The sequence below is a fragment of the Bombus flavifrons genome, chromosome 9 (assembly GCF_040668555.2).
Source record: "Bombus flavifrons isolate JBK064 chromosome 9, iyBomFlav1_principal, whole genome shotgun sequence".
Lineage (NCBI taxonomy): Eukaryota > Metazoa > Arthropoda > Insecta > Hymenoptera > Apidae > Bombus > Bombus flavifrons.
In genome coordinates, this window is record NC_138450.1 from 4,842,879 (window position 1) to 4,857,891 (window position 15,013).

General features: G+C 31.2%; 1 protein-coding gene across 2 annotated transcripts in view; it reads right to left on the reverse strand.

Moving 5' to 3' along the window:
* The window catches only part of LOC138183286 (uncharacterized), a 60,464-nt gene that overhangs the window by 12,212 nt on the left and 33,239 nt on the right, over positions 1-15,013 (reverse strand). For both annotated transcript variants that reach the window (XM_069119983.1, XM_069119982.1), the window contains exon 2: positions 1,560-1,765. In XM_069119983.1, coding sequence (XP_068976084.1) covers positions 1,560-1,765 — 206 coding nt within the window. The remainder of the gene's footprint in view (positions 1-1,559; positions 1,766-15,013) is intronic.

The following is a 15,013-nucleotide window of genomic DNA, read 5'->3' on the forward strand; positions in this document are numbered from 1 at the left end:
TTCCAACTAATCAGGATTTCTTCCAGATCAGCCAGTCGTAGCAACGGTACATTTTGCTTGGTCACCAGTATTTGTGCACGCTTTTAGCAAATTAGAATGTGACTGACGAAATTTTAACGTTCTATCGATTGTCTGTGTACTAGAATGGAATATATGTTTTTGCATTTTCTTAAAAATACCGATCCTTCATCGATTTCCTTTTTTTCTTTGAATTTTCAATGCTTAATATATAATAATGATTGATAATAATATTTTTTATGTTCTATCTTTATTTCTTAAAGTACTTGGAAGATAATAAACTAATTTAAATACTTATCTATTAATTTAGATAGATGGTAATACAAGAAAGATATACATATTTCGTATTTTCTCTGTTTCCTGTTCAAATGTTTAATTCCTGACAATTTCATCCATTAGAAAGCTCGCAGCAGTATAGAAAGTACAGAGCAATATATCTGTTTCGAAAGCTTCTCTAATCAATGTTTCGAGTATTACCCTCACATAAATCGTTGCCACCCTCACTATTCACGGTACAGCACCGTAGACATAAAAAAATTAGTCAGTAAGATTTAGCAGTTAAAAAATAATTCTTGAAAGTCAAAAGTCAACGTTAAAACGAGAATTATTATTATTTATATTAGTTTCACAGAATTCAAAATTATACTCAAATTATGTTTTACGTAATATATAGCAAATGTATTTTTTAGTCATTCAATGACACCAAAATATTGAAGATATTTGTTCTGAAAAATTTTGACATGAAATTTATAAATTATTCTTTAATTATGTATGATATTTTAAAGACAGTTAAACATTGATAACGAAGATACTGCTGTGAAGAACATTTTAAATTAAAAACTATGGATAACAAAATGTTAATTTGCCTGACATAATTGGGAAGTTCATTAACAAAGCTAGGAAATGAAAATCTCGTAGATGTTCATGCCATGAAAAATACAGCGAATACAGGGTGTACATTTAATTACTTAAAAGATATGGTATATGTGCTCGTATATAGGTATGTAGTTTGTCAGCTACAACTATATAATAAAGTAGGACATGAATGGTACTAACAAACTTTCACGCTTAGCGAAACTTGGGGAAATATAATCCGAGAGACTCACTTCCGTTTCCTCGGTTCTCGACGATTGCACGTCAGGTGCGAATGTAAAACGTGATTCGCACAGGGTCGCCTTCCAACTTTTAATAAGTAAGAAATTCTGGGAGTGTTCCTAGCTCGAAATAACTCGACGACAATTCTCTGAGTAGCGTCCAGCAGATTACTGTTGCGAAATCTCAAAAACCGCCTTATTTAACCAACTTTAATTAGTGAAACAATCGATTATAAGCCATCGTTTAGATATTTTTCAAATCTTAACATAAAAACAGTGAAATATTATAAACTTATTAAAACAGAAACAGAATAATTTATTTAAGTAATGTAAATAAAATAATCGAAGGGAAAAGATCATCTTTGATATTGTACAATTTATAAAAATAAAATATTTGTGGATGATACTGAATATTATATGAATAGATCGTAAGACATGAATACTTACAATAACCTTATTACCCAATTCTCCAAAAGTACTTGTCGGTGGCAACTCTTTAGGAACGTATCGAAAAAATTCAGAACCTTTGTAGTACCATTTCATTACGTATAAAGTATCTGATTCTAAATCGTATCCGCAACTCATATTGACAGTCGTGCCAGCTGCTACAGCCAATGGAATATCGATAGATATATTCTTAAGTCCGCGTACACCTGAAAATAAAATAAAACGATATGATTGTTCCACTAGCATTTATATACATATAGTAATATATGGTACAGTACGAAATTTGTTTCTGTATATTTTGATGCAAGAATTATATAATGCAGAAATTTCTTATGAAGATGATTTGTATGTAAAATATTACGTTTTATGAAATTGTCTATAAAATAATGTTTCAATCAGATTTAGGAGTTTTGTTTAATTTGATTCAGAGTGACACAATTGTGTTTGTCTATTATTAGTCGTTTTAATATATTTGAATTCTCTTTCTATCTAGTTGCTATCTTTTTTCTACATCTTTCTATCTCTTCGCCCCATTTACTCTTTAGGATACATTCTCAAATTTTTTGTGAATTAAAAAGATCTAAATTTTAGCATTAAATTAACCAAGTCGTAAATTTTATTATTTAATAAAAAATCGAATATTTACTTTTTTAAACAAGATTGTCAGATAAAGGAAAAGCTCTCCTATAGAAATTGTAAACCTTCCTTTAAGGTATACAAAGTTAAGCGACAAGCATTTATCCTATAATAACTTAAACAGACAAGTACTTACGAAACTTTCTACGTAAGCTTAGCAACGTCAGCGTCGACGTTAGTCGCCCATGGGATTACATTCCCAAGAAAAGAATTGCGTGAAAAAGGTAGGAAAAAGTTTCGACATTGACATCGATTTTTAAATATTACTCTAGGGAGCTATGCGGGTTTACTCCTTTTTCAGATGGTAATAAGACGCGTTTTCAACTTTTGTCGCCTAATATTTCCATATACGTAGAAGCATCTAAAACTTTCTATTGTGTTAAATTCTAATCACGGATAAGGCTTACTCTCGTGAAAGTTCCACACTTTATCTTTAACTGTGTGAATTAAAATTTACATTTACCTGAAATGATAATTTTCATGGGAAATATGAAACCATATTCGTTGTTATAGTATCATGATATTTACGAGAAATAATATGCTGTAAATATAAATGAGAGAAATAATTATGCCCCTGCGTTTGCCTTTTCCTTTAAAGGAAACATAATGTTTAATAGTTAAAATTGTATTTATGTGCTGTTGATATTTAGGATTATGTATTTTAATTCTTCTTGATTTCTAGTAAATTGTTTTTACATTTTAAATTAAGGCTTTAGAACATCAATTATTTTAACATTTACAATTATATTCTTATGCATTCTGAAAGTAATAGACTAGAATTCCTGGATATTTTAAGCGTAAGTATTAATTAAGCATAATTTTAACCTTTTCATTCTCAAAATGATTACAAACATTTGTCTGTAATTTTTCCAGCTAATACGATCATACGACAGATAAATGATTCCCATAAATATTTTATTATTAGGAACATATAAGGAAATAAAATAAAACCATGTCCATAATTACAATATATAATTGATTCTCAATAAAAGCAACGTTCTTTTTTATAATTCTAAATATGTAACCATATAACTACACCATCGCAACAAAAGGGTTGATATCAACTGTCGTATGAAGTTCGATTTTATTCCAATCGAAATATTTTTTCTTAATTTCCTTATATTTATTGTGGTTTGAAAATTGGATAATTTAAATAATTTTCAATCTAGAATTCAATTTTTCCATTATAACGAGAATAATTACTGATAAATAATTTTCTCATTTCTTGCTTCTCCGAATTCAATTGAAACTTGTATGTACGTATTTCCAGAATAATAAGATCGCTGCGGTAGAGATCCAAACGGTACATCTTATATTTATGATTAGACCTATAACAGAATGAATATGTGATGCAACCGCCTACGGTAATGTTTGTCTATTCACGATAAGAGGATGTGCTATATTCCGAGCTCACAGTTATCGCCAACGGTTTGAAAACTTTGTCCGTTTCGTCGGTGTTTCGGCTTAAGGGAGGAAAAAATCTGTCGCAAGTTAAACGTCTAGCTCGTGGATTTGCGAGATCAGCACGCGATGAACGTGAGTGGCATTTGCGATGCCAGACTAACGTTCCAGCTTCGTCATTAATTAACCGTTTTTCATGGAAACGCGAAACTTGTTAATTATTCATGATACAACGTATACAGAGCCAGGATACTGCACGTGTAACGTAATTAGTTCCTAATTGATCTAATAAATAATTATAAAGGTACCACATTAAGAAGCATGATACACGTTTCTTATCCCTCTACATTTCTTTCCCAATCTTACTGTGTTTGTTATAGTAAATTTATTATAATAATATATTGCAGTAGCATATTATATAAATTACGTTCTTAATAGGTACAAATGTTTCATTTTATGAGAACGAATATTCTCACCTGTTGTGAATAGATACCATTTAGACTTACGGAATTATAGAATATCATTTTCGTACAGTGTCTAAAAATTCAGCGGTATCAGAACTATTTATAATAAAAAAGGGAATGGGAAAAATATCTAATTTCCACTAAATATTTAATCTAATATTTATGACTTCACCTCGTTTGGATAACAATTTACCAACGTTCAAATAATCGACCGTTCATTCGAATACATGTTCTATCATAGTTATCATAAAGCTTGGTGCGTTGGCAAAGGCTAATTAGAGTGTGTAATGGTTACACAGGTCTCGGAATTGTGCATACATAGATGATGATCGTGTAGAATCAGTTGTTTGACTGAAGACACAGCGGGAGACGCACACATTCACCCGGCAGATTGTTTCAGTGAGATTTAAATACCTGCTGGTCGCTAATCACCTCGCTAATCCTTAATTACTGCCCTAGCCCGATTGTTATTCGCATCACGGGCTCGTGGAACACGCACCTTCCATTTTTGGAAGATGAAACCTTCCCATAAATAACAGTACCCCGAGACAATGGCGTTGCATAAACTCGCTACCTATATATCAACTCTCTTGCCCTTAAATTATCTCTGGAATAATAGGGCAAGCGTAGCTAGATCCCAAAATCGTTTTCCTTCACGACTATTTTGCCGCGTTCTTCGTCAAATTGCGCAGCCAAACGTTAAACACAGACCATTCGGGATTAGGTACACTACATTCTGTTATTTAGATTTTGAAACCCTCCTAAAGGGTTACAGCTTGTATAATTGAAGTAGGTTTCAAAGACGACAGATTTTGTATGCAATTACAACCGTTTTTTTCGTTAGGAAGTGAACGCATCGAAAAATAGACCTATGATGTATATTGCTAATTTATAATTTATCTTTAGAACTGGTCATCTGCAATTTATCATTTTTATAAGTATTATCATTCGCTAAATTTTTATTGTTTCATAATATCGTATGCGAATTTTACCAAGATGTAGACGATACTTTACAAATCGATTTAATCGGGATATATTACATTATTCTGTAGTTCGTTTGTAAAATGAAAGTGATAGAATAATAAATTTATAAAGGTAATTTAAATTCTAGAAAATATCGAAAATATTATGCAAATCTGTTTGGAAGTTCAATGCAAATTATTCAACTGTAGTTAGGTTAATTTATTTCCATTTTAAAATGGATATTTTACAAGACACCCGCGATACACATTTTTGTAGTATATTATTATACAAAATTTTAAGTAAACAAAATACTTCATTTATACTATTTTCGATAATGGCTAAATGTTATTAGTCGAACATACATTTAAACACTGTACTTATTTAAGAAAATAGTTTTTAAAAGAGCAATTTTTCAGTAGATGAAATTACATTCCCAAGCAACAAAAAAGGTAATTTCCACACACCTCGCTGTGGGAATTGTTTCAGTTCACAAAAGAGGGTGTGTCAATGCTATAATTAGATCGGTGCTATAATTAGCGAACGAAATCAGATTGCGTAAAGGAAATCAGATGCGGAAAGGAAATCAGATGCGTAAAGGAAATCATATTATACCTACGGATTTCTTATGTTAAAATTTAATTTGCGCTCTTAATTGGTATACAGTTAGCTGCGGCAATTTCTACAATCATACAGGGATTTATGTAGTATCTTTATTAACCACAAGACACAGTTGTCACACATTACGATAAATTACTTTTAAATGCTCGCTTATCTCTGAATGAAGATTTTGCAAACATTTTTAAGTATAAGGCGATGCCCATTGAATTTTAATTAGGCCTTAATTACTTATATATTTCAACGGCCATATGGCGTTAGCCCCTCTAAAAAGTCTTCAAAGCATTATGCATATCCTTGGCAAGATCCCTTACGGCCGCAAAGACGGAAAAGCCAAAGGCGTAAAGAGCTTGTACTTTGAAATGAGATCCCTTTCTTCCTTCAGAACTCAACTAAATGAAACCCCATCCCTGATACACCGTCGGTTGTGGACCCTTTTATTGTTTTGTATAAAACCAGGAAAAAACGAATGGAAGAGAGTCTCAGGAAATATTTGTTATAAAGAAAGTATTGTACCCGGAGCGGTCTATACCATAATCTGCTCCAGCATCAAAAGAGCGAAAGATACTTGTAATGTTTCAACAAATTTTTTCGAGTAAAATTGAGATAAGAAATCGCATACGTTAATAATGATCCTTTCATATTTCTTTCTCATCCTCCTAGATGTAAAAAGAAATGCTTTAACAATAATATATTTTATAGAAAAGATTCAATATGATCCAAGAAACGTAACAGAGGTCAATATGTAATAAAAGATAAGTTTTAAAATGTTGAGACGCATTTAAATACTTTCGTAATACACAAGAAGCGAGTTTAATAACGCTTAATAACGTCGAAACCCCTCTGATATGAATCCATGGAAAACTAGACATTAATTCTGACGATTGGTATCGATTCGGTGAAGAAAGTGGCTAGAAGGCGGCACGAGGCCGATCTTTTAATCCAACAGATGGAAGTGTTACGATCGACTTAGTATTGCTACGTATCCGGAACGGTGCCTTGGCCGTATTTAATTTCCAATGGAAATCGAGAATCTACCAGTCGAAGCGGGCTAGCTCAGTTAATATTGTAAGATTCAGAAGCGCTCGTTGAATCTTTAAAGTTTCGAAGCCGTAGCGGGAGAGACGGCCAGCAATCGGAAGCAGAAAAAGGATTTCGCCGAGTCCAAAGCGATACGAACCCTCGAAATGGTCTTGAACTTTTATACGATGCTCGTAAAAAGTTTTATAATAAAATGTACACCGGAACAGACTATCGAGGATAAGTACCTGACGTCGTCTAGTCGCATATGAGTATTTTCAAATCGCGTCTATTTCCCGGATCATTTCGTGGTTTAACGTAGCACGTATCTTTGATGTATATCACGTACACCGAATAACTTTTTTACGTTCGTTTTATACTAAAGCTATATTACTAAAGCTTTTAATACTATTTAATAATACTTTTATACTAAAGCTTTCAAATTTATTGTATTTAATTGCTTTTAATCTTTCATCTCTATTTATTTCTTATGTTAGAGGAAACTCGGATACTTTTGTAAATATATAATAATAGCGTGAGCTTGTACCCCTGAAGTTGTGAATATTTTATATTTGGAATAAATTTCGAAGCTATCTCAATCTCTAATTTATGATACAAGCTTCATATTTAAATATGTTTAATAAAAGTTTAACGTAAAAGAGAAACGAAATATCTCAATTTGATAAATGCTTTTTAGATGTCAAAACATGGGCAATTGAAATAACTTGATTTTATCTTCAATGTACAATATTATATACAATTATTTGATTAGTATCTGCATGTATAGAAAGGTGCCAATCTATAAACTTTATTATTAGAAGAAATAATGAAATGGAGAAAATAAAAACAAAGTCCATTCCATGCGATTATGTGCTTATATCCCTGATTATGAAGTACTTTAATATATTTCCGGTTTAACCGGATATTTGGTTCTTTCTGCTGCTTTTATAGCAGGCGTACAAAAATGTTTTAAAAACCAATTTAATGCTGATTTCAAGCAAATTTAGTGTACATCCATTAAATGTGAATACCCAACGGTGCAGTGCGGTGCACGCTCGAAATACTTTCGAGAGATTTTACATGTTATTAATATTCTTGACCTCTAAAATTACTAATAATTTCATCAATTCTCTCTCTATATATAATTCTGCTTTGTAATATTTAAATAGTTCTTAACTAAATGCATGGATGAATTCAGTATGTTATCGTAAAAATATTTGAAACGATGTTTTAAAATACTGAAAAGTTAATTTGAATATCAAGATATTGAATAAAGAAATTTATAATTTATAAGTTAAATATCACTTTTATTTTCATGAATATTTTATTTCACTTAATAAACTAGTAGTTTTAACTCAGACAAATATTTATAAAATTTAATTTTCAAGTTACAATATACTTTACGTTAATACACCTTCCTTAATTAATATTCTTTTAGTTTGCATTTGTATATCTATTACAATTCTTCATAACAATAATTAGTAAATTATTTTACATATATTCTTTACTGTATATAAAAATCTTAAAAAATTAAATAAACGTTTTGTCAATGAATACGAAATAAAACGTTTCGTAATAAGTATTTTAAAGTTGAAGTAGTTTAATATTCGTAACATAGTGATGTCTTCTTACGCAGACATTATGTACGCTAATTGTAGAGATTTATTTTCACATTATGGATACGTGCTTGCAGGCAGTAATTTAATCTGTATCGCGCTATTGTTCTTCTATCTCCAAGGAGGAAGTTTACTGTTTCAAAGTACAAGCTGTGTTAACTGTTTGCGGGAATATTTTTCTCCAAATAACACGCGAGGTCGCTTTATGTTACACAATAATTTCTGACTAATGTTAAATACAAACTGCAATTAACGCCATTTAATAAATTTTATATAAATACATAAAAAGTAAATAATATATGTGTAAATTTAATAAATTCAGGAATTTGATATCTTATCTTATTATTTTGAGTATTTTATCGATAAAAATTCCGAGAATCAAAATGGGTCAAACCGTCAATCCAATCCAATTTATCATTCAGTCGAGAATAAACAAACTACTGGAAAAAGAAATACGTATTTCTGCATAGTCCGAATTGGTTCATCGTGGCAAAGTTTTGCTACAAGAAAGTCGGTGAAGTAAGTAACTCCTTTGATAACCTTTCTTTTCTTTCCTTTTATCTCTTTCTTCCATTCTCTTCTGATATGAACCCGTCCTACTGAAACTGTTCCTATTGAAAACAAATGTAAGAAATCTCAATACAAATATACAGAATTTTCCATTTGTCATGACTAACAATTTTCTTATTTCTGTTGCTATATTCAATTTCCTCTACATTATATAGATAATTAGAATTGTTTAGAATTATAGAAGTTCTTTTAAGGAATATAGTCGATAACTACTTAATTTTTAGATTGCTACAACAAGAGCTATATACAGAGTTGTAAGTAATAGTTTAAGTAGAATTATGGTTTGAAACAAACATATTACAGAGATCTTGGAATATAAATTAAGGATAAAGTTTAAATATACTGAAACACACTGAAACATATATACAGTTCGATACAGGAAGTTAAATAACTTAAACTTCATAAATAGCACTTTAACGTAGGAATTAAACCAATTTCTCCTTTAGAAACACTTTGTTATTCAATCTATCCGTATTTAAAACAAACATACTATCTTAGAATTACAGGTTACTATAGACTAGGCATAAAACCGAAACTAAATACAAAGCTAAAACGAACTAAGATAAAACACATTGAGATATATACGCATACAGTTGTATAAAAGAAATTAAACAATTCTAACACTATAGATTGCAAGTAACGATATAAAATAGAATGCTGGTTTGATTATTAAATCACTCCTTGTTTCAGAAACAATTTTCTATCAACCGATCCATGTTTGGAACAAGCGTACTATGGATACGAAATATGCCACAATAGAGTTCCCAATTCCTCGTTGTCTTCTCTCGTATCAACCTCCCGCGTACCCATCCAGCTACCCTCAGTTGAAACCCTATTCTGAGCGAGCTTAACTTCGGAAGTATGTGTTGCGTGTTTGTATACGGTTGTGATTTACTCGCTTCCAGGGCTATGTATCTTTCTATGACTGGCTCCTGTGAAAACGTGGAGAGTGGCAATGCCAAGAAGAAAGCAGAGGGCGAAATTTGTCCGTTTTCTGTTGATGGTGTGCGGCAGTATAAATTCGTCTATGTATCAGTGGTGGTCTGTTGGATTGCTTTCGAAGCTTCCAGTAACGCGTTTGCCTTGCAGCATCGTAATCCTTGGAGAAGTTCATGCTGGTCACATAGTGCTGATACGGTTCCAGTTTCAAACTGGTGAAATTCTGAAAATCAGGATTTTCAGCGCTTTGCGGTTTAATTGAACCACATTTACTTTATTTTCACATTAACTCTTTGCCGACCTTAATTTATAATTTAATCTAATCTACTGGAAGTTAGGTTGCACAAATCATTCTTGGTGCTTTTCTATATATCTTTATTATATTTTATTATATATAATATGTGTATAAAAATTTAATGCATAACTCACGTTATTGGTATTTTTTCACATGTATTATCATATTGCTTTATACTATGTACAATATGTGTATAAAGAAATTGAATATATTTTTAAATTATGTATTCATTTGAATAATTCTATATACCATTCATATTTAAAGTCTACTCATTACGAAGTTTGGAACTATTTGATAATTCATTACTGTTAAAGAACGAAAAATTTGTGGATTACATTTATGTAAATTTAAATTTCATAATTTTTTTATTAAGTATAGATCCATACAATTTTAAAGTGAAATTTAATCTATAATGCATTCATATTTTATATTCCGCTTTATCCTCGTTCATTTTTATTGGAAATACATTAAATTCTCACATGTTTAAATTTATAGTATTCAGTAGTTAAAAACACAATGTTTTCTCTAATTCTATAGGACGAGGTATTAAATTGTGAATAAAAATTATAACAAATGTTATATAGGTATATATACGAAGAATATTAATGGTAATCAATAAGTATACCTTAACTAACAATAAGTTTACTTACTTATTGTAAAAGTAATTATTAAATAAGTTAACTAATTTATAACAAGTACTTTTTCATTGTGTACATTAATTGCGTATAATTATATTATCAATTACGTATTCCTCTTCGCTTTGGTTTTACATGCAATCAAACTAGTACAATATTTTACAAAATATTTTACAAAAGCACACAGAATCAGGTTTCATTTTATATGGATTTTCAATTGTAATTTACTCAATGCATTGTAAATATTCATCTTATTTGTTTATGTCATTTTTACACAAAGTGTCTTTCGATATGAAATTTCAAACAAATTTCTAATCGAGGCAAATGTAAATTACCACTTACAATTATAATAATTTTCCATGTGCGTGTAAAATAACGCTCATACTTCCAGCGAAGTTTTCATTATCAATTTATTTACATTCTATTTAATTAGTAATAATAGCTATTTAATCACATTCAATTATCTTATTGTATAACGATATTCTCTATTATTTTGACTCCGTAATTGTTATTGTGTATGAACTTTTGTTTTTTATTGTATTTTTTATTTAATATAATTTTGCTTTGTAGATTTCATATTATGTGAAAATGAAATAAATTCTCTCTGTTAATTATTTGTAAGGTTTTTTGGGAAAAATTGCTTGACAGACAAACTTTCCGTCTGCGATTGAATCATCAACATAATGCAAACACGTCTTTCGTAGTGACGATTGGCACGTATACGAGATTCTAAGAGAAACCTGGATGGTTTAAAGCCATGAAAGTCTGGTTCAACAACCACGAAGGTGAGAAGAGTCGTAGAAAACATGAGAATATGAGTTCATTGTTGACTACGAAGGCTTGTAGACGTGTAAGGGGATTACACTTTATCCCCTCCACCCTATTGGTATAATATACAGCTATTGTTGCTGGGCTAGCTTCCTCGTAACTTCGTGTATATATCAACGAAGATACGCATATTTCTTTTTATTGCATTTTTTACGTTCTCTCGAAACAAATAAAAATGTTACGTCGCACCTTTCCGGCATCTTAGGATTATTTCACAAACGACATTATGATATTTTATCTCGGCTTGATAAACTACGTGCGTGAGAGGATGTGTAAAATTTCACGAAAGACAAGAATTGCGTCAATTAGAATTGTTATTATGTTGTAAATGTTTACTAACCGTTTTCTGACAAGGAACAACGATAAAATGTAAAGTTACGGAGGGAAAGTGCAAGAAGATGCATTTATGTGCAAACGTAATGCCGACAAATAAGGACATTCAGAATTACCATTTAAAGTTTTGTTCATTACGTGCAATTAGATTCATTTTGTAGAGTGTAATTGTTGGCTAAGTTGATAGCGATTTATTTTTTATTAGATGAAAGGATTACGTTTGTTCGCTGGAAACTTGGTTCCATTCCAACAACAGATTGCTAGTTTTTGCCATTTGGAAGCATATCTAATTAATAGAGTTTCTTGCGAAATTTCTTTTCAAAGTGATCCGCTACACACTATCTTACAGATATCTACAAATTTTATTTTTATTCTGTTAGATGTAAATGTATTTTTTTAGTATTTCTTATTCAAACATTGGACGCCCTATTTTTATAATTATACATAACTAATAATTGTAAGGAAATAAATTTGGAATCAGTACGTGTACCACGCAATCTACGAACTGTAAAAAAAATGTCAGCTTTTAAACTTTTGCTACCTTACAAATTTCCGTAATATTCGGATTAGAAACAAAATTATCAAGAGATACATTACCAGTAAAATTAAAAAAGCAATTCTAAAAGTTTGGTCAGCGCATACTTAAAACAGTACAATAAAAACATCCATAATTTGACGTAACTCATCATCAGGATTTATTTTATAACGCGAACAGAGTAGCACAATTCTTTTCATCCGGCGAGTTATTACGTAATGACGGAATAAACTAAAACAGTAGGCATTATCTGGAAACAGGGCGCAGGATATATTGGATCGTTCGGTCATCGTAAAACTGATTATCGATAGCGGATGCGGAAATGGAAGCTCTATCTGTACCACCTGTCGTTCATACGTTACGTTCAAACGAATGCTTCCTTCCGTCAAGATGACACGTGTAAATGCCCTCGATGCGCCGTCATTCGATGCGACAGAATAACACGCGTCTGTCACAAGATAAGCCGACGGAATCTGATGTTTCCTCCTAGAAATGTACGCGGTACAGGACGAAACAAAGGCGTTGCGGGTAATCATCGACAACTACAGCTCGTTCGCTACACCAGCTACTTACGCGTTCTTCCCGGTTTTTTTTCCGTTACGTGAAATTATTTTAACCTATCATTCTCGCGGAAGCGTGTAATGTTTATAGTGCACGGGATGTACGCGTGCAGTTTGATGGTGATTTCGGTTCTTCGAAATCGAATCGCGCTATTTCGGGATGTAATTTTGTTCTGCATATTGACTAGGAAAGCAATAAGATTAATTTACAGCGAATTTCATATATTAGTGATTGATAATAAAATTACAAAAATTAGTAACACATTATTCATTTGAAACTTAAGTAGAAATTATGTCATTTTATTTCACATACAGTTTAAGGGAGTAGCAAGCAATTTAGAATAAATTTTATGATTTAATGATTCACAATAGGATCGCAATATAAATTAAAAACACATTATCTGATTGCAAATTATGTATAAAGTACGTAAAGTTTGAGATTACCTGTGTTGATGCTCACGAGTCGCAGTCGCAGTAGAATGGACCGTTCTACTTCAGACACTCGGGAACAACATCAGTAGAATTATAAATAAATAGACATAATGAATAGTTATAATTGAAATGATTTTCTGTATTCATGTTAGTATTATCGTAATCAGTGTCACGCTAAACTGTTGAAATCAACAATAAGTTACGACTATATGTATTTATTATTTTGTGCCGTAAAAAAAGCTAGTAAGAAACAAGTATTACATTAGAAATCAGAAAGATGAAACAACTAATATAATTAAATATTGCGAATTATTCAAGTATTTGTCCCAATTTTGCAATAATTTGGTTTCAACAATTAAGACATACTGATTCATAAAATTGTTTAGTTACTTATGAGCATTTTGCTCGTGTCAGTTGTTGCGAATAATCGGAGAAATCAATTTACTTCTCCTCAATGAGTTACAAGAATCTGTTTAATTAAAATTTCTCCAACTCATCCATCGATATCTACTTCCTAAGCTTGCATTATTGAATTCGTTATTTCTGCTTCGTCAAATTTTTACCCGTTAAGAGACGGATGAAAATTCGATGAAATGAAGATATAGGAGATAAGTGCGTTAAAATACGCATTACACGGAGTCTTTCTTTTTGTTGTAAGTTGGAATCTAGGAACGGAGAAGCAGCAGAAAATTTACGAGAACCGTACGTGTCGGCGCGACGCGATGTATGTATGCTTCTTTCGATCATCACTGAGACATAATGATTTTGTTCCACGTTCCATCAGGAGTCGTCCAGGTTTTTCTACGGTGCTTGATATCTCGCGAACCGATACGCAACGCAGTTCCGCATTCGAGAATGCCTCTTCCTGTTGTTACGTCTCTTTGCACCTTTTATTTATCGTTTCATGCAGTTCAACCGCTTACGGTTCTACTCGAGACTTTCCGGGACTGGTGTAATGAGTCGGCCAGACATCATCGCCCCCGCATTCTTTCGCATTCCGGTACCCACGCTTGCTTCGTGTAACTCGTGTCTGCATCGAAAGTGCAGTTCATTGTGAATCGCGACCTCATGTGATTTTTAGCTTTATCCAAATGCTTTTCTTTTTCTCTGTTTATTCAGATCATACATTTTTATTTTCATCAAGAAACTTTTAACTCTGATAGCATTAAAACTATTAATGATATGACTATTCTGACTATATATATATAAAGAAAGAAATATGTTATATATATTATCTCTTTCGATAAAAACTAGAATATATTTTGTATTTAATGTTTCATTTGTGTAAGTAATTGGAAATTTGGGATAAACAATGTAATGCTTTAATACTACATAATAATTTCATATTATATTTGATATATTAGATATGTTACACGATATATGTTACATGATTGTAATATGATATGTGTTATATGATATGGTATGATCTGATATATATGTTACAGTTATACATTGATATTCTATTATAAATATATGATAATAAAAATTACGCTTTCCTGTCAGTACATTATAAAAATGCTACTACTTGCTCCCAGAAATTGATTATAAAAGTTAATTATTGATATAAAATTCATCAAGTAAAGTATATAAAGATTTCAGTAAGTTTCTTTTC